At 42.3% G+C, this 14,355-nt stretch overlaps 2 protein-coding genes across 2 annotated transcripts in view; both read right to left on the bottom strand.

The window, feature by feature from the left end:
* LOC134403119 (vertebrate ancient opsin-like) overlaps positions 1-6,121 on the bottom strand; it is a 125,604-nt gene extending 119,483 nt beyond the window's left edge. The window contains exon 1 of the mRNA XM_063133224.1: positions 5,663-6,121. Within this exon, the coding sequence (XP_062989294.1) occupies positions 5,663-6,056 (394 nt within the window). The 5' untranslated portion in view covers positions 6,057-6,121. The remainder of the gene's footprint in view (positions 1-5,662) is intronic.
* The window catches only part of ITM2C (integral membrane protein 2C), a 370,458-nt gene that overhangs the window by 215,602 nt on the left and 140,501 nt on the right, over positions 1-14,355 (bottom strand). The gene's annotated exons all lie outside the window — the stretch shown is intronic.

Raw genomic sequence — 14,355 nt, 5'->3', positions numbered from 1 at the left:
TACAAATGACACTTGCTGAAATTTCCTTTTCAACACAACTGTTAAAGGTACAGGAGCCCTATCCTCCTTTTCATATGGTCACCCTACTAAATATAATAATAGAGACCTATACAGTATAAGTGAAATCCAGCTATCAGGCATTGTAATGCAGACAGATACAATTGTAATGCTGAATTGTATTCAGCATTACAATTGTACCACCCAGAGAGCTTTAGCTATTCGAAATTATTATTATTATTATTACTACAAATAGGAAACAACAAAGAAGGGAAAAGGCAGCCAGGTCCCCAGGACCACTAGCCAGTAGAAGTGGATGACAAATCTGTTGGGGTCGCATTTTAATGCAAGATGACCCAATTCATGAGATAACACAATTCCCAGAACTGAATACAGACCTAAACACAATTTGTGGTCAGAAAGCCATGCATGTTCAAGTTTGTGATGCACTTCACAAAACAAACAAAACATGTGTGTTCTGCAAGATGCACACATTTGAAAAACATGCAAGGAAAAATGCATACATTTCTCAAATGTGCACAAACATGCTTTAGGCAATGGGTACACGGGTACAAAAATGTGTACATTTGGAAAATGCACACAAAAATACGTACAAGTTTCTGTGTGGTGGGGAAAGAATCTTGCATGGGACCAGGATGGAATGAGCCTAGTGGTGGAAAACCGAGAAGCTGAATGAAATTGAGTTCGACAGATTCACCCATCCTTACCAGAGTGTTTAGAAGCTACCTTGTAAAATAAGCATATGGCCAGGTCTGAAAAACAGCCAAGAAACAGTGATGCTCATCAAAAGCCTCTTCAATGATAAAGCTTGAAATTTCTAGGCCAAGCAATTTCTCAGCTAAGACATGACATATGCAGAAAGAAGCATTAGAAGTCTTTTCAAAGAGTACTTTTATTGTTGTTATTTCATAAGCATCCCTCAGCAATAGTTTGCCATATCTGTAAAAACAAAAGAGCCTGCATACAGATGAAACCGAGGAAGGCAACCTGGTACCCTCTGAATTTTTGGACTACAACTCCCATCAACCCCAGACAACATGGCCAGTGATTGGGGATTATGGGAGTTGTAATCCAAATCAACTGGAGGGTATCAGGTTGCATTAGAAGAGCTATATTCCATTTCAGCTAATAGCCTGTCTCTCAAAGTGGCTTTCATATGAAGCCTTTTCGCTTGACACTCAAATAAAAGCAACCTATGTACGAGAACTAGTGTGGTGTGTCCACTAAAAGCAAGGAGCCCCAGGTTCAAATCTTACCTCGGCCATGAGCTCACTGAGTAGCCCTAGGAAAGCCAATTTCTTTTTTCTATTTCAACCCCCTACTTACACTGTAGGCATACTAATATTGGGCTACTTTTTAAAGCTGTTGTAAGAATGTCTGATAACGTGTGTGAAACACTGTACACTCTATAAAGTGCAATATAAATACTACATGTGTTTTAATTTTTATTGAGTTTTATCTGAATATACATGAAAAGAAGTTTCAGAAGATTGGTAACATAACAAAATGGCAATCCATTTATAAAAGAACAAGAAATGGCAAAAGCAACAACGAAACAGTGACCCTGATCAGAAGGCATGCTAGGCCATGGTGGTTAAGCATTTTGAGTTAACATTACAGCTTAGCATGTCATATGAACCATGACTTAATATGTTGTTTGAACTATTCCTAACCATGGTAGCTACATAACCATGGTTTAAGCACAGTGACCCTGTTCAGATGACATGCTAAGCCACAGTGGTTAAGCATGACTTAGCATGCCATATGAACCATTCCTAACCATAATGGCTATATAACCATGGTTTAAACACACCTATTAACCATTTGCTGCAAAAGGGTTAGCAGCCTAACCATGGCATAGCGTGTCATCTGAACAGACCCGATATCATTTTCCTTTTAATCTGTTAACAGGGGCCTCAATCTATAGTTACTAAAATTCTGGCATTGGCTCTGCATGGTTTCAGGCAGGATTTTTTTCCAGCCCTACCTAGACTGAACTTTGGGCCTTCTGCATGCAAAACATGTGCTCCACCAGTGAGCCATGGCCCTGCCCCACATTTATCACACTTCAAGTATTGGCCAATGAGTTTTACTCATCATTTCTCAGTTTTGTTACTATTAATGTGCACTCCATAGTTTCCTAGCTTTTTGCATCTCATACACAATTATACATCCTATGTGGAGTTCATGGATGCTGAACTTCACTCCAACTTTTCTTCATTAGAGCCTTTCATCCCAATTTGTAGCCCCATTAAGACACACACACACACACACACACACACACACACACACTCCAGTCCATAGTTAAGAACATAAGAATATAAGAACATATATATACTGGATCAGACCAAGGGTCCATCTACTCCAGCACTCTGTTCACACATTCCCTAGCAACTGGTGTACATAGGCATACTGCCTCTGATACTGGAGGTAGCACATAGCTACCCAGACTATTTATTTATTTATTTATTTATTTATTTATTACATTTTTATACCGCCCAATAGCCGAAGCTCTCTGGGCGGTTCACAAAAATTAAAATCATCATAAAACAACCAACAAGTTAAAAATACAAATACAAAATACAATATAAAAAGCACAACCAGGATAAAACCACGCAGCAAAATTGATATAAGGTTAAAATACAGAGTTAAAACAGTAAAATTTAAATTTAAGTTAAAATTAAGTGTTAAAATACTGAGTGAATAAAAAGGTCTTCAGCTGGCGACGAAAGGAGTACAGTGTAGGCGCCAGGCGGACCTCTCTGGGGAGCTCATTCCACAACCGGGGTGCCACAGCGGAGAAAGCCCTCCTCCTAGTAGCCACCTGCCTCACTTCCTTTGGCAGGGGCTCACGGAGAAGGGCCCCTGTAGATGATCTTAAGGTCCGGGTAGGTACATATGGGAGGAGGCGTTCCTTCAAATAACCTGGCCCCAAACCGTTTAGGGCTTTAAATGTCAATACCAGCACTTTGAATCGGGCCCGGACCTGGACTGGCAGCCAATGAAGTTGTAAAAGGACTGGCGTAATGTGATCTCGCCAGCCAGTCCCTGTTAGTAAACGGGCTGCCCTGTTTTGTACCAGCTGAAGCTTCCGGACCGTTTTCAAAGGCAGCCCCACGTATAACGCATTGCAGTAATCCAAACGAGAGGTTATCAGAGCATGGATAACTGTAGCTAGGCTATCACTGTCCAGATAAGGGCGCAGTTGGTATATCAGCCTAAGCTGATAAAAGGTGCTCTTTGCCACTGAGTTCACCTGTGCCTCAAGTGACAGTTCTGGATCGAAGAGCACCCCCAAACTACGGACCCGATCCTTTAGGGAGAGTGCAACCCCGTCCAGGACAGGGCAAACATCACCTCGCCGGACAAATGAACCACCCGCTAACAGTACCTCCGTCTTGTCTGGATTGAGTCTCAGTTTGTTAGCCCTCATCCAGTCCATTACCGTGCCCAGGCACTGGGCTAGTCACCATTGACTAGTCACCATTGATAGCCTTTTCTCCATGGAATTTATCCAACCCCCTTTAAAAGCCATCCAAATTGGTGGCCATCACCACATCTTGTGGTAGCAAATTCCATAGTGTGAAGAAGCACTTCCTTATACGTGTCCTGGATCTCCCACCAATAAGCTTCTTGAAATGACCCTGGGTTGTAGTATTATGGGAAAGGGAGAAAAATGTCTCCCTATCCACATTCTCCACACCATGCATAATTTTGTTCTGAGGTATAGATAACTACTCATACCCGTGGAGACTGGTGGCTCCAGTGTCAGCGGGGCAGTGTATCTGCCCCAAGTTTCAGTCAGAACTAGTCAGAACTCTAAAGGTCCAGTAGAGTTCTGACTTCTTCTGACTGACACCCAGAGTGGATCATACTGTTATCAGACCCTTCAGCCTCCACTGACTCACACTCTATAGTTTTTAACCTTATCCACGGTCTAAACCTGGGGTAGGCAACCTGGTGCCTTCCAGATTTTGGGACTACAACTCCCACAATCCCCACCCATTGGCCATGCTGCTTGGAGCTTATAGGAGTTTTAATCCAAAACACCCAGAGGGCACCAGATTACCTCCCTCTGGACTAACCTTTGCCACAAAATCAAAATTGACATTGAGTATGTCTACTCAGAAGTAAGTCCCACAGGTTTCAATCGAGTTTGCTGTCAAATAAGTGTGCGTAGGGTTGCAGTCTCACCTCTGCACCACACTACAGACTCTCACAAAAGGAAACATTTCTTCATTTCCCCATGTACCACAACATTCCAAAGATGCCTTCATCCTGTACTTGCTATGCTGTAGCCAATCACTAAGTCCAAGTACTCCCTCATATAAACAGAAACACAAGCACGTGCTTGTGGATGCAGTCCTGTAACTCATTACTCTGTTCCGTTTGTAGCCCCAGCTTTTCAACCCTGCTCTTTTTACTCACATACACTTACAATTCCAGAAACTTTCATTCTGTTATAGACAGACACAAAATCCCAAGGATTTTTGTTCTTTGCATACAACACTTATGACTATGTTCCATAGACACTTAGATCACAAGAGTCTTTTGAATTCATATTCTACAGGATTTCTGGTTCTTCTATACACCTGAGCTCTCATTCGTTCACTCCTCTCTCAGAAAGAGAAAGAGAGAGAGGGAATAGCATCACCCTTCATCCTAAAACTACACTTAAACCTAAAACCCTGTAAACACACAGTTGTTCTTCCTTCACTTACATCCCTCCACACTTAAAATCTGCAGGACTTCTATGCACCTGTATGCGCTCTCTTTCTCCCTTCCCCTTTCAGAGAGAGAGAGAGGAGGGAGAATAGCATCACCATTTATCCTAAGAATACACTTAACCCTACAGCCTTATAAACACATAGTTATGGGACCCTTACTTACATGTATTATTGCATTTATATCCCACCTTTTTTCCTCCAAGAAACCCAAGGTGGTGTGCATAACCCTCCTCTCCATTTTATCCTCACAACAACAATCCTGTGAGGTGGGTTGGGCTGAGAGTCTGTGACTGCCCCAAAGTCACCCAGTGGGTTTCCATAGCTGAGTGGGGACTAGAACCCAGATTTCCCGACTCCCAGTCCAACACTTTAGTCACTACACCACACTGGGTCTTTCATCCTTCCACTCTAAAAATATACAGGATTTCTAGTACTTCTATACACCTGTACTTGCTCGTTGTCTGTCTGTCTGTCTGTCTGTCTGTCTGTCTGTCTGTCTGTCTCTCTCTCTCTCTCTCTCTCTCTCTCTGAGAGAAAGAGAAAATAGCAACACAGTTCACCAAAAGAATACACTTAAGCCTTCAGCCTTGTAAACACACAGTTGTGTATCCCAGACTCACATCCCTCCACACTTACAGTCACCAGGTCCCTACAAACTTTCTGCCTTCTCAACAGGGGATGTGCTGGGTCTGCATCCCTGTTCCTTACGATCTAGTCTCAGGATGGCTGTAAGGTGATATCCAGAGAGCAATACTGTTTACCCCCCTTGTGTATCAAATGCAAGGCTTTCTAGAGAAAACACACAGAAGTACTGCATGGGATTTGCTAGGGTGAAAGGCCCGAGGGAGGGCATGAGCCCCACAGGAGTGAAAGAAGGACACTGCCAGGTAGATGCAGGACAGCAGGGAGTTACTTACCAAAGAAGGTGTTGACGAAGCCATACCACACGCAGCCTGCCCACCCGATAAGCCACTTTCCCTGAGTGCTGGCAGCAAAGCTGAATGGGGTGCCCATGATGCACACCATCAGGTCACTCAACGAAATGTTCATCAGCAGCAAGTTAATGGGAGACCGCAGCACTTTGTTCCGGCAGAAAAGCACCAGGACCAGGAGATTGTTCAGGAAGCCCAGGCTCCCAATGATGCCGAGGCAGATGGCAGTGATGAGGTGGCCGGTGGGACTCAGGTTGTGCTCTTCTTGCCCATATCGGTGATTGCTGTTGCTGCTGCTGCCAACAGTGCTGCTGCTGCTGCTGCACCAGACGCTGTTCACCACACCACTGCAACTGGGGCTGATGCTAGGCACAGTCATCTCAGGAAGGCTCTTTCCAAATTTCCCTCAACTGCCTGGCTAAGCATCGCAAGATCAGCCCAGGAAAAATCTTATATGCAGACACACACACACACACACACACACCACTTAAAAAGAAGAAGATGAAGACTTCGCTATGTTCTTTCTTTCTTTCTTGTAATGTTTTCGAATTAGGTAGATGGTAACCTCAACGAGTTAAAAAGAACTGAGGATTTCTTTCAGTGATGCTCCACCATGTGGCCAAGAAAAGATGGCTCTTTCTGTGTCTGAGGTACTGTATCTAATCAACAGCGTAACCGGTGCAACCTGATAATAAAATGTAGGTCAGAGAAATACAGAAGGGGCTGATCCTAATACCAGGCAAAAAACAATATAGGATGACAAGGTGAACGCATGGAGGAGGGGTCTATTTTATTCCTGCATTAGTCAGTGACATAGGCGCGATGCTTCCTCCTCCCCCCACCCATCCCACCCACCTCGTTTAAGTTGTGACAGCTCTTTAAATTGCCAAAGTTTCAAGCAAGTTTTCATAAGCTGTTCTGTCTGGAGAAGGAAAGAAAGCTAGAATATTTTTGCATTTATGAAAACTGAAATATGCAGTTTTCTTAGAATTAAATAATTGCAAAAATGCAGGGAACTATGGAATTGTGTTCCTATGTTTTTGTTTTGAACTTGGAGAAGTAGTTCATAAGATACAATCTTTTACTTCAGAACAATTTTATCCAGATTATGCTCACTAGTACAAAGAGAGATGAATGCTTCAAAATACTTGAAGCCAATTATTCTCTTCTTAGTACCCCCCCCCCCTCTCTCTTGCACAAAGACACATGCTAAGCATTTAGGGCTTAATCACATGAGTGAAATAAGGCACGGTCATGACTGGCCACTCCTGGAAGTTTGTGTGTCCTTTTTATGATGATGTCAACCTCCTGCAAGTCTCCCATGTCTTCCCCTGGTAATTCCATTTAAAAAACAACGATACCTGTGATATCCTGATTCTGTTGAAATATCTCGGGATTTCCTACCAGGTACAGGGGAAGTTGCACTATAAAGAACCCATTAGAGGGCTTTGTCCCATTCAATAGTATGAGAATGGAGAGGAACAGAAGTTTTCAATTTCAGACCCTCTCTGGTCGCCCCTCTCTGCCCATGTAATGCAGCCCCATTAGGATTGCACAAGAGAAGAAAGAATCGTAGTCCCAGTACAGAAACACATTTTCCCTTTAATCTAAAGAAGCCTCTAGTTTCAATTGTTTTGCTGAAATCCATTGCGAAGATACACAGTTTTGCTTGAATTTAGCACTTCTATGTAGGGTGGCCGGATGCAAAAGATGACAGAGCTCCTACATGCTTAATGCTTGTGCAGAGGAAGAAATTTCAGAAGGTTCACATTGTCATGCAAGCTACACCTGCTGGAATTCCCTCTTCTACACATATATTAAAGGCAGAGCAGCCCTGCCCTCTTTTGTATCTGGCTACCCTAAGTTGTAATCTTGAATTTCATTGGGACTCAGCTGTGCTTCACACTGCTGTGCCAAATTTTCAACAGGTGTCATTTTTGGAGGTTGCAAAAAATGTTCACAAAGACAGTCCTTCCTCTTTTGCCTATACTATACCTGTTTGCATCCCTTGTTTCCCCAGTGGGTCTTGCTATTTACTGTGTAATCTGTACAGCACCATGTACATTGATGGTGCTATATAAATAAATAAATAATAATAATAATAATAATAATAATAATAATAATAATAATAATAATAATAATAACTGGCTTGCCACTGTGGCTGGCCAGAATAGGAAAAGGGCTCCTGTACCTTCAATAATTGTGTAGGTAAGGGAATTTCAGCAGGTGTGGGTTGTCATACAAGCTACCCCTGTTGAAATTCCCTGTTCTGCACAACTACTAAAGGTGCAGGAACCCTGCCCTATTTTCATCTGTGGTGCAAAGATGGGTGAGCACCCAAGATGAACCCCAAAAGGGACAATGGTCTCCGGGGTTGGGACAAAGGGGCATCCTATGAGGAGCCGTATATCATAAAAGGATTGTTGACTCTTCTGAGGCCTGGCCTCAGTCCTGGCCTAGTCTAACACATCAATCTATGATCAGCAATTAACTCTTTCTACCTTATTTATTTATTTATTATTGCATTCATATCCCACCTTTTTTCCTCCATCACAACCCTGTGAGGTAGGCTAGGCTGAGAGTCTGTGACTAGCCCAAACTCACCGAGTGGATTTCCATGGCTGAGTGGGGACTAGAACCCACATCTACCAACGCCCAGGCTGACACTTTAGCCACTACACCACACTCGCTCTATTTTGTCATGCCATCCTTATGACTGGTAGAAGATGGGAGCCTCCATGGACTCACCCAGGCTGTCTTTGCTGACAGGAACAAGCAGAATAGTACATTTCTACAGGTTGGATCCAGAGTGCAATCCTGTGCATGTTTAGACATAAAAGGTCCTGCAGCTCACAGCATTCTCTATCCAGCATAGTTGGCTGGAGAATCCTGGAAACTGTAGGACTTTTTTCTGTCTAAACATGCATAGGACTGCACCTTTAACTAATGAACAAGTCTCATTGATTGGGATTTAGCCTTGATCCAACCCAATGGGAGTACAATGGATGGTGACTGTTGATACTGCACAACAGCATAAGTTTGAAGTTCTTATCAATGGAGCCCTCCAAAACATCCTTGCATTTTGCCATCACCAGGTCTGAAGGAAAAGAAAAGATAGGTCAGATCTACACCTTGTGTCAAATCATTATGTTCCCATCATAGTAACACTATATCTCTCTTGCACATTTATACCTCGTAGGGGACACAGTGACATTTGTTGTGGTATTTTGGATAATACGGAATAAAAAGCAGGAAATAATACTATGAAAGTAGTATATGGAAAATGTCTTGTACCCCAACAGTTATCAGTGCACTTCAATAACTCTATAAAGCAGTAGTGTAGATCAAGCCATAGAGAGGCAATATAAATATTGGACTCTGTGGGGCAAGCCACCTTACATCACTTTTCAGGAAAAAAACCATAATAAAAACAATAAAAATCAGCCAGAAATTGGCCAACACAGAACCAGTCATTGAAATCAACCACCCATAGAATCATAAAATCATAGAATAGTAGAGTCGGAAGGCACCTTTAAGGCCATCGAGTCCAACCCCTTGCTCAATGCAGGAATCCATCTTAAGGCATCCATGACAGATGGCTGAACAGCTGCCTTTTGAATGCCTCTAGTGTACGATAGACAACGTACTGTGAATCAACAGAACAGCATTAGCATTTATGTAGCAGTCATCAGGGAATGGAGCAAGACAAGCTCAGGAACACATGTCCAACTGAGGTTGTTAAAGACTTTTCTGCCTCCATTGCTAGTTGCCACTTTCTCCTTCTTAAGGGTATGGAGAGAGACTTGGGATGTGGTGATGGAGCTGGTAGGGAAGTGGGGGCACTCTGCCTATACTTCTCGGTCCATGAGCTTTTTTTTATCAAAATGAGAATGGGTGGAAGGTGTCCCCTTGTAAGCGTTTTCTAGGAAAGCTCAGAAAAAATAATAATGCCAACTTAAATTAATTTTCCCATCACTAGTGCACAGCTCAGGCAGAAGGCCGCTTGTGTAATTTACTCAAATTTACTTCCCTGCTTTTCTGGATGGCGCTAAAAGCCACTCTGAGAAATGATCATGTTCTGTGTTATTCACAGAGGGTGGCATTTTATACAGAGTAACATTCGGTGCTCTCCTTATGATAACACGCCACGGTGTGGAACTCTGAAAAGCAACCCTATAAAGTGGTGCCGTGGGATTCACTGGTGTTGTCTTGCTTATTTCTATATATCAGATTACAGGGTTTTTTTAAAAAAAAAAATCCACTGCAAAAAATCCCTGCAAACTCAGCCAAATTGGGAACAGTCTGACTGAAAGAATGCATCTCAGTATAGCACTTTTCACCATGCTGAAACACAAGGAATGAATAGCTGAGAAACAAACAATGGGGAATGGAGGAAAATAGAAGGAAAGTCAGAAAGTTGTAGAAACAGGAAGGAGACAACAGGTGTAACTGAAAAGTATGTTAACGATGAAGGTTCATAATATGAATTAGCATGCGTAGGCAGGGAGGGGCATAGAGTAGACCATATATTAGACTTGATAACAGTAAAGGTGGCCTAGAAATAATTTTTAGATAGCTACAACTTTTTTTTACCAATCACACATAAGAAAGCAAATTGGGCATATCAAACAAAGAAGGTTTCTTGAAAAGGCTAAGAATATATTCGTTCTCCATGCAATAGTAGCAATTATCATTTGGTAGCCTCGTTCCTTGAAGCTGTCATCATCTTTTGGTTCCTTCCATTTCATTATGTGCTGGAGTGGGATCATTCTATAGTGATCCTAACCATCTGCCTATCACCCTTTTTGTTTTGGTTTGATTTGGTCCCATACTTATAAATTGACATGTCATGACATTGGCTTTGGAACTGACTGTGATAAAGATCATTTAATAGTAAAATTTCATGATGCATGGCTGTCCTTACATTTCTAAAAAAAATCAAAATAAAAAAACCAAATCAGAATCTCTGTGGTAATTTTAATTTATTTGATTTTATGATGCTTGTTGTAATCTCTGCTGGATTGTTTTCCAGATGTTTTATTTGATTTATGTGGATTTATTTGTGTTTAAGGGCACAGTCCTATGCATATTTGGGCAGAAAAGGTCCTAAATAATTCCCAGCATTCTCCAGCCAGTATGGCTGCCTGAGGAATAATGGGACATCATGGACTGTATAGGACTGCATCCAAATTGTACATTGCCCTGAGAGTTTTTAGGCATAGGACAAGCCATACATTTTAGGGATAAACAAACAAATAAAATGGCAAAAATACACAACAGCAGAACAGGGTCAAGGGCAAGAGCTTCATATGCCTTGGTGTGAAATTTCATTCCTGGAACTGATTAGAAGAAAGAATAGTGCAAAAACTGTTCTAGTTCCACAGAGGCCATATTAGAGTTAGATCAATGCTGCTCTCATGAGGATAAAAGAAGGATTTCCAAGACTCTTTGAGGGATTTGGCCTGAACTCTAGGGCAGACATGACAATTCTCTTTATATGTATGTTTACATTAATCCCACCTATCAATGTTGCACTATACCTAGTAGAAGAGAAGCATTCTTTAGCAACCACTGTAAGAAAATAGAAAAATCTATTTAGAAAGAATGAGGAAATGGTGTGTTTGAATCAATACTATAGTTCCCTGCTGTTGTGAAGGAGAAGCCAGTTTGCCAGACGTTTTTATAAAAAATTCAGTGCTGAGTTTTAGAGCCATTGATTTGATAGCATCTCTGGGAAACAACCACCACTCTTTCTTTCTTTTGGTTTATAGTGCTACAGAGAGTGGGTAAAGCTGTGAGAAGGAAAAGAGCAGGCATTCTGCAAAGAGTTCCTCATAGCCCAGGCACATGTCAACAAATCAATAACAGCAGCATGAAACTTTTTTCTTCTCTAGTAAATTTTCTGAGCTCCCCAGTATTAGATGATTGAATTCATAAACATTGTTTACAGGACTGGCTGGCTTCAAGCACTGCCTCACCTTATCTGAGCAGTGATCAAACAAGCAAGCTACATTCTGCTGTCTTGGAAGAGAAGGGGGGAAATCGGTGTAGATTGCATCTACCATTTTGTGTAACCTGTCCCCTCGCACCCCACACACACTCCAGCTCCTTCTCTGCTACTCAGTAATTATTAGGGCTGTGCCCTGCCTCAGGGCCAAACCCTGAATCTGAATCTAAGTGGGCCAAATCAGCCTGCTTTGGACCGAATCTGGATCGGCACCAAGGCAGATCGAGTCAGGCCCAAAGTTCCTTGGACTGCATCAGCCTGATCTGGAGCGATATTAAGCTGCTGCCCCCACCTGCCCATTGGACTTACCTGAGCTGTCCTGCAACCACAAGTTGTCAATGAGAGCCACCATTTTAAAAGAAGATGGGGACTCTGTAGTTTCCTACATCTAAGGTAGCAAACTACAGAAATGGCCATTTACAGCTGTGGCGTTACACCCCACAAGTCAGTTCCCAAATGTATGTCTGCAGTTTGTAAGTCTGTGGTTTTTAGAATGTTGGCCTGAGTGGGTGGAGTTAGAATGTCTTGGGATGGGGAGGAGTGATATATAAGGGAATGACTGAGGGGATTGTGAGGAACTTGTTAGGTACTCTTAGAGTCTTTAGTGCTCTCTGTGTTTAGGGTACTTAAGTTCTGGGAAATTTGAGGGTCAGTGTAGAGAGTGGTGTCTTTAGAGTGTGGTGTGCACATAGTTGATGTATATTAATCAATACTGATAATAAAGAAAGTTTAAGATTGATTGTGTGAGAAAAAGGAAAGCGCGTATGTGAGTGAGTGAAAGGATTGTATGACAGGTTTCAAAAAGGTTTTTAAATGGTTTATTTGAAACAAAGCTTGTGTACTTTTAAAAATAAATTTTGATTGTTTTGTTTTTAAACTACCACAAAAATCCCACGTGTCTGTTTGGCATTTATCATCTAAGGTTTACACATTTAGCACCCACTCTGACAATAATTCACCTCAGCACATATAACTCACAGTGTTTTATTTTATATAGTGAAATCCTTCTCCATTTTAACCCCTTTCTCCACATAGTTTGGAGGAAGGTGTGTTTTATCCCTTGCCTCAGGCGTATCAAGTGGTGGTGCTTGGCTTGAGCAGGGAGTAGCCATGGCAGGGTCTGTTGTTCAGAGCCTGTGTCGTGGCAACAGCCACCATAGTTTGTGACCTTAAATGTAGGAAATACAGAGCCCCCATCTTCCTTTAAAATGGTGGCTCTTGTTGCAGACATGCAACTGCAGGATGGCTCAGGTAAGTTAGGGTCAGTGGTGTGGGTTCATAGAGCAAGCGGAGAGGAGGAGGGGGAGTCCAATGGACTCCTGGTCAGCCTCACACCCAGGAACCCACAATGGCTGTCCTGGTTTAAGGTGTCTGGATCTCACTTTGGATCCAGATATGAATTGGGTTGGCCCAGGCCCGAAACACCCCAAGTCAAATAGAGCTCAATCTGGAAGCTCCAGCTCAGCCTCTGATGCAAATTGGAGGTGGGTCTGTGCACAACCCTAATAATGATGTCGTCTTCGGTGCTACTGAGTATTTCCCTAAAGTTTCTAGTCTGATCAGTGGAGGGTGGTGGTTCCTATGTAAGTGGGGTGGTGAATCCACTCCGGGTTTCAGTCAGAATTCTAAAAGAGCTATCTAAAGTGCTCCATACTGACATCAGAACCACCAGCCTCCACTGGTTCATTTGTTTTCATTAAACACCAGCAAAAAAAATGATCAACATTTTGGTGGTGGGAGACAGATGGGGAAAGGCCTGTGGATTACAGGGATCCCTGGAGTTGCAATGCACTCTGAGAGGTTAATGCTCACAAAGGCCACCCATTTTTCAGTCAAGCCTAGGGTGAGGATGTCTCTGCCCTTACTCTGATGATATCTGTGTCACTCAGTTCCTATGGGGCAGAGGCAGCAGATCTCCTGACCCTAGAAGTATCCATGTGAGTCAGGGTGTTGGGTCACACTTTGGTCTTCTAGTGTATGGAATGTTCCTTGACCCAGGGTATCTAGTTTCCCAGAAGATCCCTCCCTTATGCATTGTCATCATGGGGCAAAGGCTGAATCCCAGCCTATTGCTTTTGATCAGATGTGAGTTTTCAGCACACAATTCAAGGCAATATATTAATTGTTGATTATATTTGTGTAAGCTGCCTATGATATACTCTAATGCTCTGTAACAAAACAAGTGATAATATTTTAAATCTAGTTAACAAACTGCTTTTCTCTGCTGGGTTGAAGCCAGGAGAGGAATTGTTTTCTTTTTAATGCTGCAGAAGCAATAAAACAGTTCATTAAATATGTGGATGCCACTTTTGTTCACACGCTAATGATACAACCTCAGTAACCATCTACAATAATGTTTTTGTAAGAAGTAAAGTGTTATAGAGAGAAGATAATTATATTTAACACATATCCCCAAGTCTCAGAGCTCACTTCAAGTAAATACATTTTTTTAGTCTTTTCTTGCTTGTATGGCTGGTGGTCCTGTCAAGTCCTTCGTTAAGATTAACTTCAGAAGCTTTTCTCCAGGTGCTGCTGCCCACAATGGTGTGATGGGCAGCTATCAAGGAAAAACCCTTCTTTGTATTGGCCCCCAACTGTGGCATGTCCTTTTAGATTCCAAGTTAGCATCTTCCTCTTTGAGCTGGCATATTTAATTTGTCATCTTTATTAT

Source organism: Elgaria multicarinata, chromosome 8, assembly GCF_023053635.1.
Source record: "Elgaria multicarinata webbii isolate HBS135686 ecotype San Diego chromosome 8, rElgMul1.1.pri, whole genome shotgun sequence".
Taxonomy (NCBI): Eukaryota; Metazoa; Chordata; class Lepidosauria; order Squamata; family Anguidae; genus Elgaria; species Elgaria multicarinata.
The sequence above is the reverse complement of the archived record's forward strand: the minus strand, read 5'-3'. Positions and strand labels throughout refer to the sequence as shown.